The following is a 20,611-nucleotide window of genomic DNA, read 5'->3' on the forward strand; positions in this document are numbered from 1 at the left end:
AGGCCGGACTTGAAGCAGTCGCTGATCAACTCGCCGCCACTTCCCTTATGGCCTTTCAAAACCGTATGGCGCTAGACATGTTGTTAGCGGAAAGAGGGGGTGTGTGCGCAATATTTGGTGAACAGTGTTGCACGTTCATACCAAACAACACCGATGCAGAAGGTAGCCTGACCAAAGCACTGGAAGGCCTTCGCACCCTCAACGGTAAAATGAAAGAGCACTCAGGCATAGATACATCTATGTGGGATGGTTGGATGGACGTATTCTGCAAATACAAGTCTTTGGTATCATCAATTCTAGTATCTATGGCCGTGTTTGCAGCAATACTGACGTTGTGTGGATGTTGTTGTATTCCCTGTCTGCGTTCTCTGCTTAACCGTCTGATCACCACAGCGATTGGCCCAGCAGATGATAAAGCTGTTCAGATGCACCTCCTTGCGGACGATAAGGAAGATGAATCTGATGATGGGGATACCTACCTGGATGGTGTTCCTGGTCTGTTTCCAGACCCGAGTAACAATGAGAGAAAATTTGATGTTGAACTCTGAGTGTAAACATAACTTGGCCCTAGGAAAATGAACCATTAACTGAAAATCGCAAGAAGAAGTTATTGGGGATGAGGAGAATCTGGGGAAGTTGTTTGATAAACATGAGGGAAATGTCAGAAAAATTGTATTTAAATTATCAAGAAACTTTCCGTTGTGAGTTTCCATTGAACAGACAAGAAGCTGTCTTTGTGGCACCAAGCCAAATGCTTGGAAGATTCCGCTGTGTACGATGGAATCAGACGGGAGGGGTCATCCATTGTCCTCCAAAAACCTGCCAAAGCTGAATCTACGACAAGCCCAAGCCCGAGGGATCTTCTTCTTTTGTCTTCTATTGTGACCGAAAACAAGGACTGTTTACATACTACCCAATCCTGTTGAGAAATGTGTTGTTGCGTAAACATTGAACATCTAAATAAAAGAGAGGACGAAAAGCTTCTTCGTCAGAGCGTGGTGCAAAACTGTACAGAGAAGTACAGTGGCCATGTCTCTCCTCAATTGAGTCCAAATTTAATTCTGTCTCTGTTTGATTCCTTGCCTTTTGTCTTGTTTAATAGATGTCATCAGTGTTTGAACCTAACACTTTTAACTTTTAACGTCCGCACTGTTTTTATTTTTATTGTCTGCATTTTAATTTAGCTTTTATTCTATTTCATTTCACTTTGTTGTCTGTGAAGCACTTTGAGTCTGCCTTGTGTATGAAAAGCGCTATACAAATAAAGTTGCCTTGCCTTGCCTTGTCTTAAAGGCCTACTGAAACCCACTACTACCGACCACACAGTCTGATAGTTTATATAACAATGATGAAATCTTAACATTGCAACACATGCCAATACGGCTGGGTTAACTTATAAAGTGCAATTTTAAATTTCCCGCTAAACTTCCGATCGGAAACGTCTATGTATGATGCGTATGCGCGTGACGTCACGACGGCAACGGAAGTATTCGTACCCAATGTGTCACCATACAAACTGCTCTGTTTTCATCGAACAATTCCACAGTATTCTGGACATCTGTGTTGTAATGCAGTAGTTTTTCCAATAGATGGCACTGTTGTACTGTTTATCATTTTCATTCCACTTTGTATGCACTTGCTCTCTGTGTGTTTGCCAGTTAATAAAAACTCTGCCGAAGAACAGGTTATGGGCCCAGATCGTCGCTAAAAAGTTGTTGTGCATGGACTTTGTGTGAAGATAAACGGTATTGTGGGAACTCACAATGGAGGATAAGATGTTTATTGACAGACTGAGCGGACCAGAGAATTGGGCAACATGGAAGTTTCAGATGGAACACTTGCTAAAGGCTAAAGGACAATGGGGCATGCTAACGGAGACAGAGACGCTAGCCGCAGATGCTAACGCAGCAGCACAGGTGGAATTCACAAGACGGAGAGAGAAAGCGTTCTCTATGTTAGTGCTAAATGTAAGTACACCCCAGTTGTACCTGATAACAAACTGTCAAACTCCCAAAGAGGCGTGGACCACGCTGAAAGCCCATTTTGAGAGGGATACTTTGGCTAATAAACTGTTTCTGAAGAAAAGATATTTCAGATGTGAAATGAAGGAAAGAGAGGCTTTAACTGATCATTTAAAACAAATGAAGGAGCTAACTGATCAGCTATCGGCAATTGGATCTGTAATTGAGGAGGAAGACCAAATTGTAACAATGTTGGGTAGCTTGCCACCAAGTTATGCTACAATTGTCAATGCACTAGAAACAAAGATTGACAGCCTGACACTGAAGTTTGTTCAGCAAGCATTAATAAATGAAGAGCAAAAGCGAGTGAATGCTAATGATTCCAGTGGTGCTACGTCAGGTGGTGCATCCGCCATGTCATCACAATTTCGGGGAAATGTGCAGGATAACTCCAAGATAGTGGGAGCAGCAGACAAAAGCAAATGGAGATGTTACAAATGTGGTAGAGAAGGCCATATCAAGCGTGAATGTCCAACCTTGAAAAACAAACCAAAAAAGAAATTTCACAAGGCTAAGCACATGATGTGTGAGGATGAAGAAGATTCCTCTGAAAGTGCCTTTGTGATCAGGGATGCAAACAGTGACAGACTACAACAGGCTGAGTGGTTAATTGATTCTGGAGCATCAAAACACATGACGTGTGATAAAGACATTATTAAAGAATACCAGCAGTTCACGAAATCACAGTCTGTGAAACTGGGTGACGGCAGGGTGGTTGACACCCCAGGAATTGGAAATGTCAACCTGAAAATGACTTTTAAATTAAGTGATGTAAAAAATGTCACAATGTATGATGTGCTGTATGTTCCAAAGCTGTCTGGGAATTTATTCTCAGTGGGAGCTGCTACCAAGAAAGGGAATACAGTGCAGTTCAGAAAGTCTCATTGCTACATACGTGGAAAAAGTGGAACACTTCAAGAAATGGGAACACAAAGAGCTGATGGACTATATCAGCTGGATATTAAAGGAAGTGAAACTGTATGTCACAGTGCTTCTGTAGCGGCCAGCCTGTGGCACCAGCGCCTTGGTCACACTACCAACCTTAAAGAACTCATAGATCTGGTGAACGGAGTGAACTTTTCTGCAGATAAAGAGATTCCCTTCTGTGAAGGATGTGTGGAAGGCAAGTTGGCGAAAAAGCCTTTCAAGTCGATTGGAGGAATTTGTTCCAAACGCAAGATGCAGCTGATTCACAGTGATGTCTGTGGTCCCATGCAAACTGAATCTATAGGTGGAGCGAAATATTTTGTGACTTTCATTGATGATTACACAAGATGCTGCAAGGTATACTTCTTGAAACAGAAAAATTAGGTGCTAAGCAAATTCAAGGAATTTGAGAGAGCATTCTCAAATGAGTCTGGTCTAAGCGTCACACGGCTGAGGACAGATAATGGTGGTGAGTACACATCAAAGGAGTTTCAAGAATATTTGAAGTCTCAAGGCATCCACCATGAAATGACTGTACCTCACTCACCACAACAAAATGGTGTTGCAGAAAGAAAAAACAGGACATTAGTTGAAGCAGCTAGAAGCATGCTGTCACATGCAAAGTTGCCAAAAAGGTTCTGGGCAGAGGCTGTAGCCACCGCAGCTTTTATACAGAACAGGCTGCCCACAGCGGTTCTGAAGGAAGAGACACCCTATGAGAAATGGTGTGGAAAGAAACCTGACATGAGTCACATGAAGGTGTTTGGCTGTATTGGTTATGCACATATCCCAGATGAAGAAAGAAGGAAACTGGACAAAAAGGCTGTAAAGCTTCGTTTTGTGGGATATGCAAACAATGCCAAGGGATATCGCCTGTATGATGAAGAGAAGAGGAGGATTCTAATCCGTCGTGATGTCATCTTCGATGAATCAAACTTCAGCTGGAAGCAGGAAATGAAAGTATTCTGTTCAGAGAATGAGATAACCATACAAACAGATGAGAATGAAACACAACATGATAAAGTCACAGTTGACAGCACTGTCAGAACAAGTGGAAGAATCAGAAAGGCTCCAAGGAGATTTGGATATGATGAGTTTGTTGATATAGTGACTGTTGATCATCATGCCAATATGTGTCGTGTGACAGAGCCAATCACACTAAAAGAAGCATTGGTGAGTCCTAATGCAAAAGAATGGCAGGAGGCGGCTGACTTGGAATATGAGTCACTGCTTGAAAATGAGACGTGGGACTTGGTGAATTTACCAAGAGAAAGAAAGGCAGTAGGATCGAGATGGGTGTTTAGAGTCAAGCATCATAGTGATGGAAGAGTGGAGAGATACAAGTGCAGGCTCGTTGCCAAGGGCTACTCACAGTTGTATGGTGCTGACTATGATGAAACATTTTCACCTGTGGTACGTTTCAGCTCTATTCGTACATTATTGTCCTTTGCCATTCAAAACAATTTACATGTACACCAGATGGATGTTGTAACTGCATTCCTTAATGGGCACCTGGAAGAAGAAATCTACATGGAGCAGCCAGAGGGCTACATCAAACCAGGGCAGGAACACCTGGTATGCAAACTAAAAAAATCAATCTATGGACTGAAGCAGTCTCCTCGATGCTGGAGCAATGCTTTCACAGAGTTCATGATGGAAATTGGATTCAAGCAAAGCACATCAGACCCCTGTGTGTTCGTGAGATCAAGAAAAGAGCTTGAGATACTCGCAGTTTACGTCGATGATTTGATTGTGATAACAAAGTCAACTGAGAGCATGAACGAGCTCAAAGTGGCTCTCAAGGAGCGCTACAAGATGAAAGACATGGGAGAGCTGTCCTATATCCTGGGCATCTCTGTGATCCAAGATAAAGAGAAGAATCGTGTAATTCTTCATCAGAAGCATTACATTGAAGCCATACTTCAGAAATATGGAATGGATAATGAAAATCCTGTGGCAACTCCTGCTGATGCCAATGTCAAATTGAGAAAGAGCGATGGTGTCAGTAAGCAAGTGGACCAGCATACCTATCAGTCAATGGTGGGAAGTCTACTGTATGCTGCAATGGCCACACGACCAGACATAGCTCAAGCAGTGAGTGCTGTGTCAAAGTTCAACGCAAATCCAGATGCTGCACATCTGACCGCTGTGAAGAGGATACTTCGATACTTAAAAGGGACAGTGAACTTTGCTCTCAAGTATGAGCAGTCAGACTCTGGAGCTTTGATTGGATTCTCAGATGCTGACTGGGATGGAGATCAGGATGACCGACGCTCAACATTAGGCAACGTTTTTCTACTGAGTGGAGGAGCAGTGAGCTGGCTCAGCAAGAAACAAGCAACAGTTGCACTTTCAACAGCAGAAGCAGAGTACATCGCACTCAGTCAAGCCGCTCAAGAAGGAATCTGGCTAAAAAGATTACTGAGTGATCTCGGAGTGAAAACTATGTCCACAGTGATCCTGGAAGACAACCAAGGAGCCATCGCAATCGCGAAGAATCCTGTGAACCACTCCAGGACCAAACACATAGACATTCGCTATCACTACATCCGTGAATGTGTGCAGAATGGACAAATAGAACTGCAATATTGTCCAACAAATGACATGAAAGCGGATATATTTACCAAACTACTGCCTAGACAGAAGTTTGAATATCTCAGAGGTGAGATTGGACTTTTCCCTATTTAGATAAAGTGGTTAGTTGTGCTTGATAGGTGTACGCCGAACGCTGCCTGATCAAAGCAAGTTAAAAAAGAAAAAATGTGTGAAAGAGTTTCAGTAAAATTATTGTAAACAAACTAAAAGAGTTCCTGTGAAAACAAAGTAAAAAACAAAAATATTTTGTTGTTGTTGTTTGACATATTATTGTAAAGGAGAGCACGGCTCTATAATATTATTTAAAGGGACTTTGTCATTGAAAAAAAAACTAAGTGGGAGTGTTGTAATGCAGTAGTTTTTCCAATAGATGGCACTGTTGTACTGTTTATCATTTTCATTCCACTTTGTATGCACTTGCTCTCTGTGTGTTTGCCAATTAATAAAAACTCTGCCGAAGAACAATCTGTGTCGGTGAATCTTTTGCAATTTGTTTAATGAACAATGGAGATTGCAAAGAAGAAAGTTGTAGGTGGGATCGGTGTATTAGCGGCTGGCTGTAGCAACACAACAAGGAGTACTTACTTGGATAGCAGACGTGCTAGCCGATGCTAACCGCCAACCGCATCTGTGATCGGGTGAAGTCCTTCGTCGCGCCGTCGATTGCTGGAACGCAGGTGAGCACGGGTGTTGATGAGCAGATGAGGGCTGGCTGGCGTAGGTGGAGCGCTAATGTTTTTATCATAGCTCTGTGAGGTCCAGTTGCTAAGTTGCTAAGTTAGCTTCAGCGTCGTTAGCAACATCATTGTTAAGCTTTGCCAGGCTGAGAATTATTAACCATGTAGTTACATGTCCACGGTTTAATAGTATTGTTGATATTTTGTCTATCCTTCCAGTCAGGGATTTATTTATTTTGTTTCTATCTGCATTGGAGCCAGATGCTATCACGTTAGCTCAGTAGCTAAAGAGCTTCGCTGATGTATTGTTGTGGAGATAAAAGTCACTGTGAATGTCCATTTCGCGTTCTCGACTCTCATTTTCAAGAGGTTATAATATCCGAGGTGGTTTAAAATACAAATCCGTGATCCACAATAGAAAAATGAGAGTGTGTGGAATCCAATGAGACCTTGTACCTAAGTTACGGTCAGAGCGAAAAAAGATACACCCTGCACTGTCTCTCTAGTTCTTCACTCTACTCTAATGTTCCTCATCCACGAATCTTTCATCCTCGCTCAAATTAATGGGGTAATCGTCGCTTTCTCGGTCTGAATCTCTCTCGCTCCATTGTAAACAACGGGGAATTGTGAGGAATCCTACCTCCTGTGACGTCACGCTACTTCCGGTATAGGCAAGGCTTTTTTTTTTATCAGCGACCAAAAGTTGCGAACTTTATCGTCGTTGTTCTATACTAAATCCTTTCAGCAAAAATATGGCAATATTGCGAAATGATCAAGTATGACACATAGAATGGATCTGCTATCCCTGTTTAAATTTTAAAAAATAATTTCAGTAGGCCTTTAATGCTGGCATTAGCCAAAAAGCTCTCTCCCGGTTGCAGTTAGTCCAGAACGCGGCAGCACGACTTTTAACAGGAACAGGAAACGCCAGCATTTTACCCCAATTCTTTAGAGTTTGCACTGGCTCCCTGTTCATCTTAGAATTGATTTTAAAACCTTGCTGTTTGTTTTTAAAGCTTTACATGGACTGGCACCTCAGTATATCTCCGACCTCATCCAAATTTACAATCCTGCGCGCGCTCTGAGGTCCGACAGCCAGCTCCAGCTCTTAGTGCCCAAGACCAGACTTAAAACCAGGGGAAACAGGGCCTTCTCTGTGGTCGGCCCTAAGCTCTGGAACACTCTGCCCCTCCATGTTCGAACTGCTCCCACAGTGGAGTGTTTTAAGTCTCATCTTAAGACCCACTTTTATTCTCTGGCTTTTAACACTACGTGAGTTGTGTGGTCCTCTGTTGTCCTCTGTGTTTTTAAAATGTTGATTTTTATTTACTGTTTTAATTGGTTTTACCCTTTAAAGGCCTACTGAAACCCACTACTACCGACCACACAATCTGATAGTTTATATATCAATGATGAAATCTTAACATTGCAACACATGCCAATACGGCCGGGTTAACTTATAAAGTGCAATTTTAAATTTCCTGCTAAAATTCCGGTTGAAACGCCTTTGGATGATGACGTATGCACGTGACGTAACCAGTGAAACAGAAGTATCGGTACCCCATTGAATCCAATACAAAATAGCTCTGTTTTCATCTCATAATTCCACAGTATTCTGGACATCTGTGTTGGTGAATCTTTGGCAATTTGTTCAATGAACAATGAAGAATGCAAAGAAGAAAGTTGTAGGTGGGATCAGTGTATTAGCGGCGGACTACAGCAACACAACCAGGAAGACTTTGACTCGGATAGCAGACGCGCTAGCCGACGCTAGCCACCGACCGCACGTATGATCGTGGTGAAGTCCTTCGTCCTTCCGTCGATTGCTGGAATGCAGGTGAGCACGGGTGTTGATGAGCAGATGAGGGCTGCCTGGCATAGGTGGAGCGCTAATGTTTTTATCATATCTCTGTGAGGTCCCGTTATACTAAGTTAGCTTCAATGGCGTCGTTAGCAACAGCATTTTTAAGCTTCGCCAAGCTGGAAAGCATTAACCGTGTATTTACATGTTCATGGTTTAATAGTATTGTTGATTTTCTGTCTATCCTTCCAGTCAGGGGTTTATGTATTTTTTTTCTATCTGCATTTGAGCCCGATGCTATCACGTTAGCTCCCTAGCTAAGTTAGCTTCAATGGCGTCGTTAGCAACAGCATTGTTAACCTTCGCCGGGCTGAAAAGCATTAACCGTGTATTTACATGTCCATGGTTTAATAGTATTGTTGATCTTCTGTCTATCCTTCCAGTCAGGGATTTATTTATTTTGTTTCTATATGCAGTTAAGCACGATGCTATCACGTTAGCTCCGTAGCTAAAGTGTTTCGTCGATGTATTGTCGTGGAGATAAAAGTCACTGTGAATGTCCATTTCATGTTCTCAACTCTCATTTTCAAGAGGATATAGTATCCGAGGTGGTTTGAAATACAAATCCGTGATCCACAATAGAAAAAGGAGAGAGTGTGGAATTCAATGAGCCAGCTTACGGTCAGAGCGAAAAAAGATATGTCTTGCACTGCATTCTAGTCCGTAATCTAACGTTCCTCATCCACAAATCTTTCATCCTCGCTCAAATTAATGGGGTAATCATCGCTTTCTCGGTCCGAATCGCTCTAGCTGCATTGAAAACAATAGGAAAATATGAGGAGGCGATCAACTGACTACGTCACGCTACTTCCGGTAGGGGCAAGGCTTTTTTTTTATCAGAGACCAAAAGTTGCGAACTTTATCGTCGTTGTTCTATACTAAATCCTTTCAGCAAAAATATGGCAATATCGCGAAATGATCAAGTATGACACATAGAATTGATCTGCTATCCCCGTTTGAATAAAAACATTTCATTTCAGTAGGCCTTTAATGTACCGTAAGATTTTTTGTTAAAATAAAGCCAATAATGCAATTTTTTGTGGTCCCCTTTATTTAGAAAATTTCCAAAAAGTATCAAAATCATTTTGGTACCGGTACTGGTACCAAAATAATGGTATCGGGACAACAGTACTGCAAAAATATTCTTAGCTCCTTCTTGCTGTGTTACAGATAAGAACGAAACCATAAAGTTGAAAATACATCAACCCCACATCCATCAGATGACTCAGCACCTGGGTTGTGTCTACCACACACGTTGGCTGTTCTGGACTTGTCAAGTCAACACTGTGGGGAAACCCTATAATCAGAATCACAATTTGCTTTATTCAGACAAGCAGTAGAACATGGACATATTTTCAACACACAAACAATTGTTAAAATAAAGCCAATACTGAAGTGTTTGTACACTTAAATATCTAATTCACACTGTTTGTGTTGCGTTTATTAAAGTACTATCTTTACAATGTTGAAGCTTTTTAGTTGGTTTAACTAACTAAGAACACAACAACAAAAACAAAAGTAAATACTAGTGTTGAACATTAAGTTTTAAATTGAGCATTTCTTGAAACAAAATAATGATATGAGCAGGGGTGTGGTAAAGTGGCTTTATCCAGGCACCAGGCAATACTGTGACGCTAAAAACTTGTCTCGCTCGAAAAGAACCTGCTCTGCTGTTTTTCTCTTTATGTGTCTCCATGGTACACTCAGTAACGACTACTCTTAACACTCTGGCTTAATAGCAGAGCTGTTTTCATAAAGGAGCAGGATGCACCAGTAACACTGTGTGGTCACAGCACCTATAATGAGCAGCAATTCCAGTCACTGCACCAAACAGAGCAGAGCAAAGGACATTAAAAAACAAGAAGACACACTGTGATAAAAGAGCCAGGCTATCACTTTATGTGCAGATGCAGTTGCTTCTCTTCTTGCGTTTGTTTCAAAGACATCCAGGATTAAAAATGAAAGAAGACACTGGCAGAGACTATATACCATGGACAGGCCTAATTTGCATTTTACCCAACAAATCACTGTCTTATACTTTCATTGAAGAAGATCCTTTCATTAAAGAAGACCCATTTTGGCAAGAGTTTCAAACTCAATGATGAGGGATGAGGCTGGGCGGCATGAAGTATTCACTTTAAAGGCCTACTGAAACCCACTACTACCGACCACGCAGTCTGATAGTTTATATATCAATGATGAAATCTTAACATTGAAACACATGCCAATACGGCCGGGTTAACTTATAAAGTGCAATTTTAAAATTCCCGCCACACTTCCGGTTGAAAAACTCCTTTGGATATGATTTATGCGCGTGACGTCACAAAATCCACGGAAGTGGTTGTACCCCATCTGACCTGATATAAAAACCTCTTGTTTTCTTCGACAAAATTCCACAGTATTCTGGACATCTGTGTTAGTGAATCTTTTGCAATTTGTTTAATGAACAATGGAGGCTGCAAAGAAGAACGTTGTAGGTGGGATCGATCGGTGTATTAGCGGCTAAGTACAATACTTACAGCAACACAACAAGGACTACTTACTACGCCTAGCCGATGCTTTCCGCCAAACCCACGGATGAAGTCCTTCGTCGCGCCGTCGATCGCTGGAACGCAGGTGAGCACGGCTGTTGATGAGCAGATGAGGGCTGGCTGGCGTAGGTGGAGCGCTAATGTTTTTATCATAGTTCTGTGAGGTCCGGTTGCTAAGTTGCTAAATTAGCCTTAGCGTAGTTAGCAACAGCATTGTTAAGCCTTACCAGGCTGAGAATTTTTAACCGTGTAGTTACATGTACATGGTTTAATAGTATTGTTGATCTTCTGTCTATCCTTCCAGGAAGGGATTTATTTCTTTTGTTTCTATCTTCATTTGAGAACGATGCTATCACGTTAGCTCAGTAGCTAAGTGTGTCACCGATGTATGGTCGTGGAGATAAAAGTCACTTTAAATGTCCATTTCGCGTGTTTGACTCTCATTTTCAAGAGGATATAGTATCCGAGGTGGTTTAAAATACAAATCCGTGATCCACAATAGAAAAAGGAGAGAGTGTGGAATCCAATGAGCCAGCTTGTACGTAAGTTACGGTCAGAGCGAAAAAAGATACGTCCATCACTGCCGCTCTAGTCATTCACTGTAACGTTCCTCATCTACGAATCTTTCATCCTCGCTCAAATTAATGGGGTAATCGTCGCTTTGTCGCTCCGAATCTCTTGCTCCATTGAAAACAATGGGGAATTGTGAGGAATACTAGCTCCTGTGACGTCACGCTACTTCCGGTACAGGCAAGGCTTTTTTTATCAGCGAGCAAAAGTTGCGAACTTTATCGTCGATTTTCTCTACTAAATCCTTTCAGCAAAAATATGGCAATATCGCGAAATGATCAAGTATGACACATAGAATGGATCTGCTATTCCCGTTTAAATTGAAAAAAAAAATTTCAGTAGGCCTTTAAAGTCATGTTTTAATGACGTTACTAAATTTGTTTACTACTTCCATCTGCAGCTATAGTTACCCTGAGCTATGGTAAAAAGTATGTCATTATAAATGTATCATTGAATGTAAAAATGTTATACACTATATTGCCAAAAGTATTTGCCCACCTGCCTTGACTCACATATGAATTTGAAGTGCCATCCCATTCCTAACCCATAGGGTTCAATATGATGTCGGTCCACCTTTTGCAGCTATTACAGCTTCAACTCTTCTGGGAAGGCTGTCCACAAAGTTGCAGAGTGAGTTTATAGGAATTTTCGACCATTCTTCCAAAAGCGCATTGGTGAGGTCACACACTGATGTTGGTCGAGAAGGCCCGGCTCTCAGTCTCCGTTCTAATTCATCCCAAAGGTGTTCTGTCGGGTTCAGGTCAGGACTATGTGCAGGCCAGTCAAGTTCATTCACACCAGTCATCCCTGTCTTTATGGACCTTGCTTTGTGCACTGGTGCACAGTCATGTTGGAAGAGGAAGGGGGCCGCTCCAAACTGTTCCCTCACGGTTGGGAGCATGGAATTGTCCAAAATGTTTTGGTATCCTGGAACATTCAAAGTTCCTTTCACTGGAACTAAGGGGCCAAGCCCAACTCCTGAAAAACAGCCCCGCACCATAATTCATTTTCCACCAAATTTCACAGTCCGAAATGTACCGTTTTCCTGGCAATCTCCAAACCCAGACTTTTCCATCAGATTGCCAGATGGAAAAACGTGATTCATAACTCCAGGGAACGCGTCTCCACTGCTCTAGAGTCCAGTGGCGACGTGCTTTACACCACTGCATCCAACGCTTTGCATTGGACTTGGTGATGTATGGCTTAGATGCAGTAACCTGACTCTCGCCAGATCCTTGTAGCTCGCTGAGCTCCACACAAAGATCTGGGCTGAAGCAATGCAAACTTCTTCAAGATAGCAAAAAAATAATGAACCAATCAGGATCGCCAGGCGGGATTTCATAGATGTGAAGTAGCGCCAAAGCGACTGTTTGATTCAAACAACAATGGCGCAGTCGTGTGCTGACATATTTTCGTTGCACAAACGACATCGATCATCTACTGACATTGCTGCGTTGTTTCAGTAAAATTTGTCAAACTTTTCGCTCTGTCGTTATCCAATATGTCGGCTGTTCTGTTTTGGATTTCCTATTGTCGCTCTCATCAGCATCACGGGTTGATTTGGATGTGAGTGGTTGAAGTAGCACGTCATTCAAGATAACGGACAAGTGGTTTATCCAATCACATACAGTGATTTTTTTTACAAGGCCCCGCCTTCTGAAATACATCTTCTATTGAGAAGTCCCAGATCCTGGTGTGGAGCTCAGTAAACTACAAGGATCTGGCGAGAGTCAGATGTTAGATGCAGCTGCTCGGCCATGAAAACCCATTCCATGAAGCTCTCTGCGTTTTGTACGTGGGCTCATTGGAAGGTCACATGAAGTTTGGAGCTCTGTAGCAACTGACTGTGCAGAAAGTCGGCGACCTCTTTGCACTATGCACTTCAGCATTCGCTGACCCCTCTCTGTCAGTTTACGTGGCCTACCACTTGGTGTCTGAGTTGCTGTTGTTCCCAAACTCTTCCATTTTCTTATAATAAAGGCGACAGTTGATTTTGGAATATTTAGGAGCGAGGAATTTTCACGACTGTTCCAAGCTGGAAACCACTGAGAGCGGCCGATTCTTTCACAAATGTTTGTAGAAACTGTCTATGGCGTCACATTAGTACCAAAAATCCAAGCGCGTAAAAACTGTTATCGCGCGCTGATTCTCCACTTCGTGCGCGTGCGCGACACCCTTTTGCGCGCATGCGGTGCCTTTGTGCGCGTGCGCGGCGCCTTTCTGCGCGCGCGCGGTGCCTTTCTGCACGCGCGCTGTGCCTTTCTGCGCGCGCGCTGTCTCGGTCTGTGCGCTGTCATGTTTCATTTTGGTACTTTGGGGGCTGGTATGCTTAGACCGCCCCTTCTTTCTGATTGGCTTTGAAAAAAAAAAAATAAAAATACAACTTCAAGTAGGTTGTAAAAAAAGGCAGATGAAGTGAAACTATAGCAATGCTTTTCTTTACACTCTCTCATGCACACAGATACTCATGTTATGAGAAGTATATTGTTTCAAAAACATTAACATTAATTGTTGATATTTTAAACATCTTTCAGATTACATTGCTCGAATTCAAAAAACACTTTACTACACAAATATTAGGCCCAATGTGCAGGATTATTCTATTAGTATTAGTTATTTTTATGTTTTATCATATCTTAGCTTATTTTTATGTTTTATCATATCTTAGCCTATTTTTATATGGTCTTATTATATTTATATTTCAGTTTTTATTGTATTTTATTGTATTTTATAGTTTTTCATGTTGTAGTTTATTTTTATGTTTGATTATATCTTATCTTATTTCATATTATTTTTGGACTTTTACCTGATGTGTATTTTAATTATTTTTAATCCATTTATTTAATCATCTAGTGTTTCCTCAAAGAGCCCTCTGGATCTCCACGTCCGAGGGTTCCTGTGATTGGCTATTGTCATTGTGTTGTTATTATTATTGTTGTTGTTGTTGTTGTTTGTTTATTTTTATGTACATGTTTGACTGTCTTCATGGGGTGTGGGTGTTATTTCTCATTTTGTTTTTAACTATGTAAAGCACTTTGAGCTGCATTTTAAATGTATGAAAAGTGTTTTATAAATAAAAATGTATTATTATTATTTTTAGTAATAGTACCCTTACAATCACTCCAAACCAGTTCAATAACTTACCTCTTTTTCAGCCAACATTTTTTTATCCACTTCTTCTTGATACATATTGACGATGACCCGCCCTGCTATACTTCTGATTGCTCAAAGCCAATCAGAAAGAAGGGGCCGTCTAAGCATGCCCGCCCCCAAAGTACCAAAATGAAACATGACAGCGCACAGACCGAGACAGCACGCGCGCAGAAAGGCACCGCGCGCACACAAGAAGGCGCCGCGCGCGCGCACAAAGGCGCCGAGCGCGCACGAAGTGGAGAATCAGCGCGTGATAACAGTTTTTACGCGCTTGGATTTTTGGTAATAATGTGACGCCATAACAGTCTCCATGCCTAAGTGCTTGATTTTATACACCTGTGATATATCACAAGTGATTAGGACACCTGATTCTGATCATTTGAATGGGTGGCCAAATACTTTTGGCAATATAGTGTATTTTGACAGTGTCTAGTTCCCCAGTAGATGGTCAGAGACACTTTAGCTTGCTTAAGCTTCTCCCATCTGGACAAAGGTTTTTAGTCCCAAGAGGCAAAACAAAATGGTACAATGTAGTTTTGTCCCAGCTGCCATCACAGAACTAAATAAGCTGTAGTACCTATTTTTGCCTATATTTATTTTAGTGCAATCTATTCTTCTATTCGACAGGCATTGGTGGTTCAGTGGTAGAATTCTCGCCTGCCACGCGGGAGGCCCGGGTTCGATTCCCGGCCAATGCAACATCCATTTATGACCGCCATAACCACAACACCAGGGGGAGCTCCACTAACCACGTTAAACCCAGATTCCGAACTAACAAAGGTCTTAACTCATTCTCTTTCTGTGCCACATCAATGTGGAATGCGCTCCCAACAGGTATAAAAGAAAGGGCATCTCTATCCTCCTTCAAAACCGCTATAAAAGTTCACCTCCAGGCAGCTACAACCCTAAACTAACACCCTCCCCGGATTGCTAATAATCAAATGTAAACAATCAAATGCAGATTCTTTTTCTTATGCCTTCTGATCTCTCTCTCTCTCTCTCTCTCTCTCTCTCTCTCTCTCTCTCTCTCTCTCTCTCTCTCTCTCTCTCTCTATGTCCACTACCCCCCCCCCCCCCCACCCCTCCACACTCCTGATTGTAAATAATGTAAATAATTCAATGTGATTATCTTGTGTGATGACTGTATTATGATGATAGTATATATGATAGTATATATCTGTATCATGAATCAATTTAAGTGGACCCCGACTTAAACAAGTTGAAAAACTTATTCGGGTGTTACCATTTAGTGGTCAATTGTACGGAATATGTACTTCACTGTGCAACCTACTAATAAAAGTCTCAATCAATCAATCAATATTATGGTGTTTAATTCTGGCGTGTCCCAAATCTTATTTGGTTGGGATTTTACATTTGTTATGCTTTTTATAGGGAACTTTGAGTATGTGCTATTTTGTGACCTTGGCAATGTTTGTGATGCTTGCTATGTGGTACGTCTTTGTATTACATATCTAGGATGTAGGGTTGTACGGTATACCGGTACTAGTATAGTATTGCGTTACTAATGAATAAAAAACAGGACTATACTCAGTTTGAGAAGTACCGTTTCCCAAATAATTGTTTGTTTATTTATCTTTTAACGGGCATGACGGCGCGCCATCATGTCATGACATTGCTGGTTTACGAGCAGAGGAACATCTTCGGCAGCGCACAATCACGGAGTACTTACAAGCAGACACAGTGTGTAGACAGAGAACGGAGAACGGACACATTTTGGCCTAAAAAATAACAATAAAGGGGAAGTTATAACACTGAAACACCCTCAGGAAGAGGTGCTTTAAGACATGGCTAGCTAGCTACCAGCTAACATCCATCCGAAGTCGGCAGTGTTTTAACTACTTCTAAATCACTAATCCTCGCCTCCATGGCGACAAATAAAGTATGTTTCTTACAAGTATCATCCCTGCAGGACGAGGAATAACTAAACATGCTTCCCCACACAACAAAAATACTCCGCGGCGGATCGCCCGCGCAGGTATCGCGCTTCCCGGAACGGAACCGCGAAACGTACCCGCATCGGCGTCCATTCGCACTCAGGAACGTATCCGCCACGGCGGCAGGTAGCGGATCCGGCGTGGCGGTGCGCTGAATGCGCTCCGCACCCATGATCAAAGCCTTATTTCCGCGGCGGGTGCGCCGTGACGGCGCGCTGCATCCGCTTCACACCCAAGATCAAAGCCTAACCTCCCGCCGCGGACCAGCAACGGACTCATAAAAACCCTGGCTCATCTGGCCGTTTTGGACCCCTTTATCTTATTTTCAAAATCCCTTCTGTTCTTGCTGTAGGATAAAATAGGAAACTAAAACATTCACTAAGCCCTACTACAGCAATATAGGCTTACATATGCATTGCCTTGTATTTTTAAACTAACAATAATGTCAATAGGCAGAAACAGAAAATGGTCAATTCACTCTATAAAGTAAATATATATAATATATATTTAAAAAGTAAATATACATATTTAATCTATTAGGCTACAACTTCAAGGAAACGCTGCTCCATGCACAGCTAACATATCAGAAAATTAATAACTGGTGAATGACAAGAAGTCCAATAAAAGGTTGTTTATTTATACATATACATCTCTATTCCTCCTGAGGAGGTGGAAGCGGGACTCGTCTCCTCGTTGCCCGATCCCCCGCCAAGTTGAACCACCTGATGGCGTGTTTGGTGACCTCGGCGTCCGTGGCTGACCTTGTCAACACATTTTTACTCACAGCACCTGCAATCAAACAAGATTACAAGACAGATACGTTTATGTTTATGGTAGGAAGCATCCAAAGCCAAGTATGCTTACACAATACAAAATATGTGATAGGTATTAAGGAGATTACATTTGAAAAAAAAAACATGACTTAAAGTTACTGGAGGTGGTTAAAATAAGGTGCGTAAACTATGAATTTGTGATCAGGGTATAGGTGTGCAAGACATCCAAAATGTTTAAACAATATTGTTATTTGGTTCCTTGATCAGAGTACTGGTTTGGCTCTGTTGGATGACGGCGGCGGGGGTTGGGGGTGGGGGGCATAAATAAATATCCATAACCCAACTTTGGGAGGTTGACATTGTTTTCTTATTATATTTGTACTATCATTCTATGTTTGTATTCGTGTAGGCCAGGGGTGTCCAAAGTGCGGCCCGGGGGCCATTTGCGGCCTGCAGGTCATTTTTTAACGGCCCCAGGGCACATTTTTTAAAAATATGATCGAAATAAATAAAAAACATTAAAAGTGGTATTTAAAGAGCAAACAGGTGAAATGTAACAAGAAAATGTAGCAATGTTTACTCTAATCACACAAAGCTGCCATGTAGGCTGTTTCTTTCTTTAAAAAATAATAATGAATCAAAATCAATGTCATTATGAATTATTGACCTATTCAAGGCTTAAGAAGTTTACCTTCGCAATCAGCTGGTCTTGGTTGTGCTTAATAGTTTCCAGCAGGCTAAGGATGTGGATTACCTCAGGCGCTGTTGACAAACAGCAGTATAAAATTAACATGTTTCAGTGTTTATCTTCATTACTCATAATCCTGACATTAGCTATTGACCTTAGTTAATGACAAAAGTTATTGACAAAGTTTGAAGAAAATATGTGATTGCTTGTGAATTTGAATTTTTTCCAAAATTTGTGGCACAGAATGACCATCCGGTATTTGTCAGTTATTGCTCACCAGAGCAGGAAATGTTGTCGGCCATTCTTTCCCCTCGCCATGTTGGCCTGTAGGCCAGGCTGGATCCAGGCTCCTCTGTCTGCCACATGTTGAGGGCTGCTGGTGAGGGGGGTGGAGGGAGTCGAGGAGGGACTGCCGTTCCTAGTGAGGTAGGCATTGTGAGAGAGCCATCCGTTAACCATGACTGGTAATACCCAAGGGGCCTATCTATACACTAATATTTCAGAGATCAGTCCCTACCTTGTGTAACTCTCTGCATGTTTAATGCATGTGCTGGTGAAGGCATATGAATGTGTCCTTCCCCATGGTGAGGTGCTAAGGGAGATAAATTGGTATTAAATGATTGAGATCTGTTAACCATGGTTACTGGATGCTGAGATATTATTTTGGAGATCAGTCTTTACCTAGAAAGTTATCTCCAGTTGAGGAGTCGAGTTGACAAGTACTCATGACTCTTGCTGGCACTCGGCGAGACGATGGAGCTGGGAGAAGGGATACAAGGAGAGGGGAATACCTTTAGCACTAAGAATGTTAACCATATCTTTAATATTAATGTGGTGGTTTTGTTGTTTTCGATGTTAAGAGATTATTCCTTACTCTGCCTGTGCAATTGGCTTGCCAACCCCAGAGATGTGAGGTCACTATTTCCCGGGTCTTCTTCGCTATCATCTGAGTCCCCGAGATGATGGCTGTTGGGTAACCATATCATTAGGATTATTGCAATACCAAAATTGCCAAATATACATATAGTACAAGCATCTCTGGTCTATTTTTGAATGCTACCGGAAATAACCTTCCTATTACTGTAGAAACATGACAAAAACAAGACGGAACACACTTACACTGGCTTCCTGTTCCTTTTTTCTGGCAGCTCCTCGTTCTCTGCCTCAGATTGCAGGTCTGAGGTGTTGCAGCCCTTTCCATATTGTTGCATTATTTTTAATGCGTCTTTGTAGTTGTCTAAAATTGAATATGTTAAAATGAACATGACTTTCAAATTAGCTGTAGAGCTGAACAGAATATTATTATTATTGATGATGATAAATCAGGTCTCTCTCTTACAAGAGATCTGGTCAGAACATAGACACAATAGGTTATTCCAAGCATAAAGAGAAGCAACTATGACGTTATTTTTAAACAAGAAGATTATGAATTTGCATACCACAAGTTCGGACAACAGAAACGTCAAATCTTGGCCAGTTTGGCTCATGCTGCACCTCATTTAAAGCGGCCCTTTCAATTCTGTCGGTGTTTTTATAGCTGGGCCAGAAAACCATCCTATCATCATACCATCCACTTGGGACAACCGCAATGTCCCTGTTCATTATGAATTTAATCAGATGAAAAGGCACCCTTAATGTAGAAAGAAAGAAAAGGGGTATTTATTCATCGTCAAAGGAACAACGTGGACAAAAGCATGCACAGGTGTTAGTGTATACAAATAAGCAATTAAGATGAGCTGAGATTTTTCCTGAATGGTGCCCCAAGGTGGTAAGAACTATAAGAAAGGTAAAAGTACAGGTCATAATAGTCAGAACTAAACTAATTTTTCCTTTTTTAAAATTCATATTATGTTTATAAACTCAGGAAATACATCCCTGGACACATGAAGACTTCGAATATGACCAATGTATGATCCTGTAACGACTTGGTATCGGATTGATACCTAGATTTGTGGTATCATCCAAAACTAATGTGAAGTATTCAACCAGCAGAAGAATAATTGATTATTACATTTTAACAGAAGTGTAGATAGAACATGTTGATACGGAAAATAACCAGATACTAACAGTAAATTAATAAGTGTATTAATAATAATTTTTTACAGCTTCCATTCATCCATTTTCTACTTCTTGTCCTTTTCAGGGTCGCGGAGGGTGCTCAAGCCTGTCTCAGCTGCATTCGAGCGGTTGGCGGGGTACACCCTGGACAAGTCGCCACCTCATCACAGGGCTAATTTTACAGCTTGTCCCTCATAATGTTGATAAATTAATAGAAAGAGAAATGACACAATATGTTACTGTGTGTCAATATTTCTTCCACCTTGTATTGCTTGAGATACTGCCCATCTCACTTATGGGAAGGGTTTCCACCGTGAAAATTATATTTTTTTCAATGATTCTCACTAGAGATGTCCGATAATATCGGCCTGCCAATATTATCGGCCAATAAATGCTTTAAAATGTAATATCGGAAATTATCGGTATCATTTTTTTTTTATTATCAGTATCGTTTTTTAATTTTATTTTTATTTATTTATTTTTTTAATTAAATCAACATGAAAAACACAAGATACACTTACAATTAGTGCACAGACCCAAAAAACCTCCCTCCCCCATTTACACTCATTCACACAAAATGGTTGTTTCCTTCTGTTATTAATATTCTGGTTCCTACATTATATATCAATATATATCAATACAGTCTGCAAGGGATACAGTCCGTAAGCACACATGATTGTGCGTGCTGCTGGTCCACTAATAGTACTAACCTTTAACAGTTAACTTTACTAATTTTTATTAAATTACTAGTTTTTATGTAACTGTTTTTATATTGTTTTACTTTCTTTTTTATTCAAGAAAA

The 20,611-nt window shown here is 41.2% G+C and overlaps 1 protein-coding gene and 1 non-coding gene across 4 annotated transcripts; one reads left to right on the top strand and one right to left on the bottom strand.

Moving 5' to 3' along the window:
• Positions 1–14,962: 14,962 nt before the first annotated feature.
• trnag-gcc (transfer RNA glycine (anticodon GCC)) lies at positions 14,963–15,033 on the top strand. The gene has a single exon. It is a non-coding gene; the product is annotated as a tRNA-Gly (tRNA).
• A 1,837-nt stretch (positions 15,034–16,870) lies between these two features.
• Positions 16,871–19,342, bottom strand: LOC133656836 (uncharacterized). 3 transcript variants are annotated; one of them, XM_062057683.1, is made up of 8 exons: positions 19,191–19,342; positions 18,871–18,988; positions 18,626–18,717; positions 18,433–18,510; positions 18,269–18,343; positions 18,029–18,169; positions 17,755–17,825; positions 16,871–17,079 (listed from the first exon to the last, which is right to left on the bottom strand). In XM_062057683.1, the coding sequence occupies exons 1-8, from the start codon at positions 19,303–19,305 to the stop codon at positions 17,071–17,073; spliced, it is 699 nt and encodes a 232-aa protein (XP_061913667.1). In that variant the 5' UTR covers positions 19,306–19,342; the 3' UTR covers positions 16,871–17,070. The 3 variants fall into 3 exon arrangements, with proteins under 3 accessions (XP_061913667.1, XP_061913669.1, XP_061913668.1); XM_062057685.1 differs by having other exon boundaries at positions 19,246–19,307; XM_062057684.1 differs by lacking the exon at positions 18,269–18,343.
• Between the last annotated feature and the right edge of the window lie 1,269 nt (positions 19,343–20,611).

This window comes from Entelurus aequoreus, linkage group LG09, assembly GCF_033978785.1.
Source record: "Entelurus aequoreus isolate RoL-2023_Sb linkage group LG09, RoL_Eaeq_v1.1, whole genome shotgun sequence".
Taxonomy (NCBI): Eukaryota; Metazoa; Chordata; class Actinopteri; order Syngnathiformes; family Syngnathidae; genus Entelurus; species Entelurus aequoreus.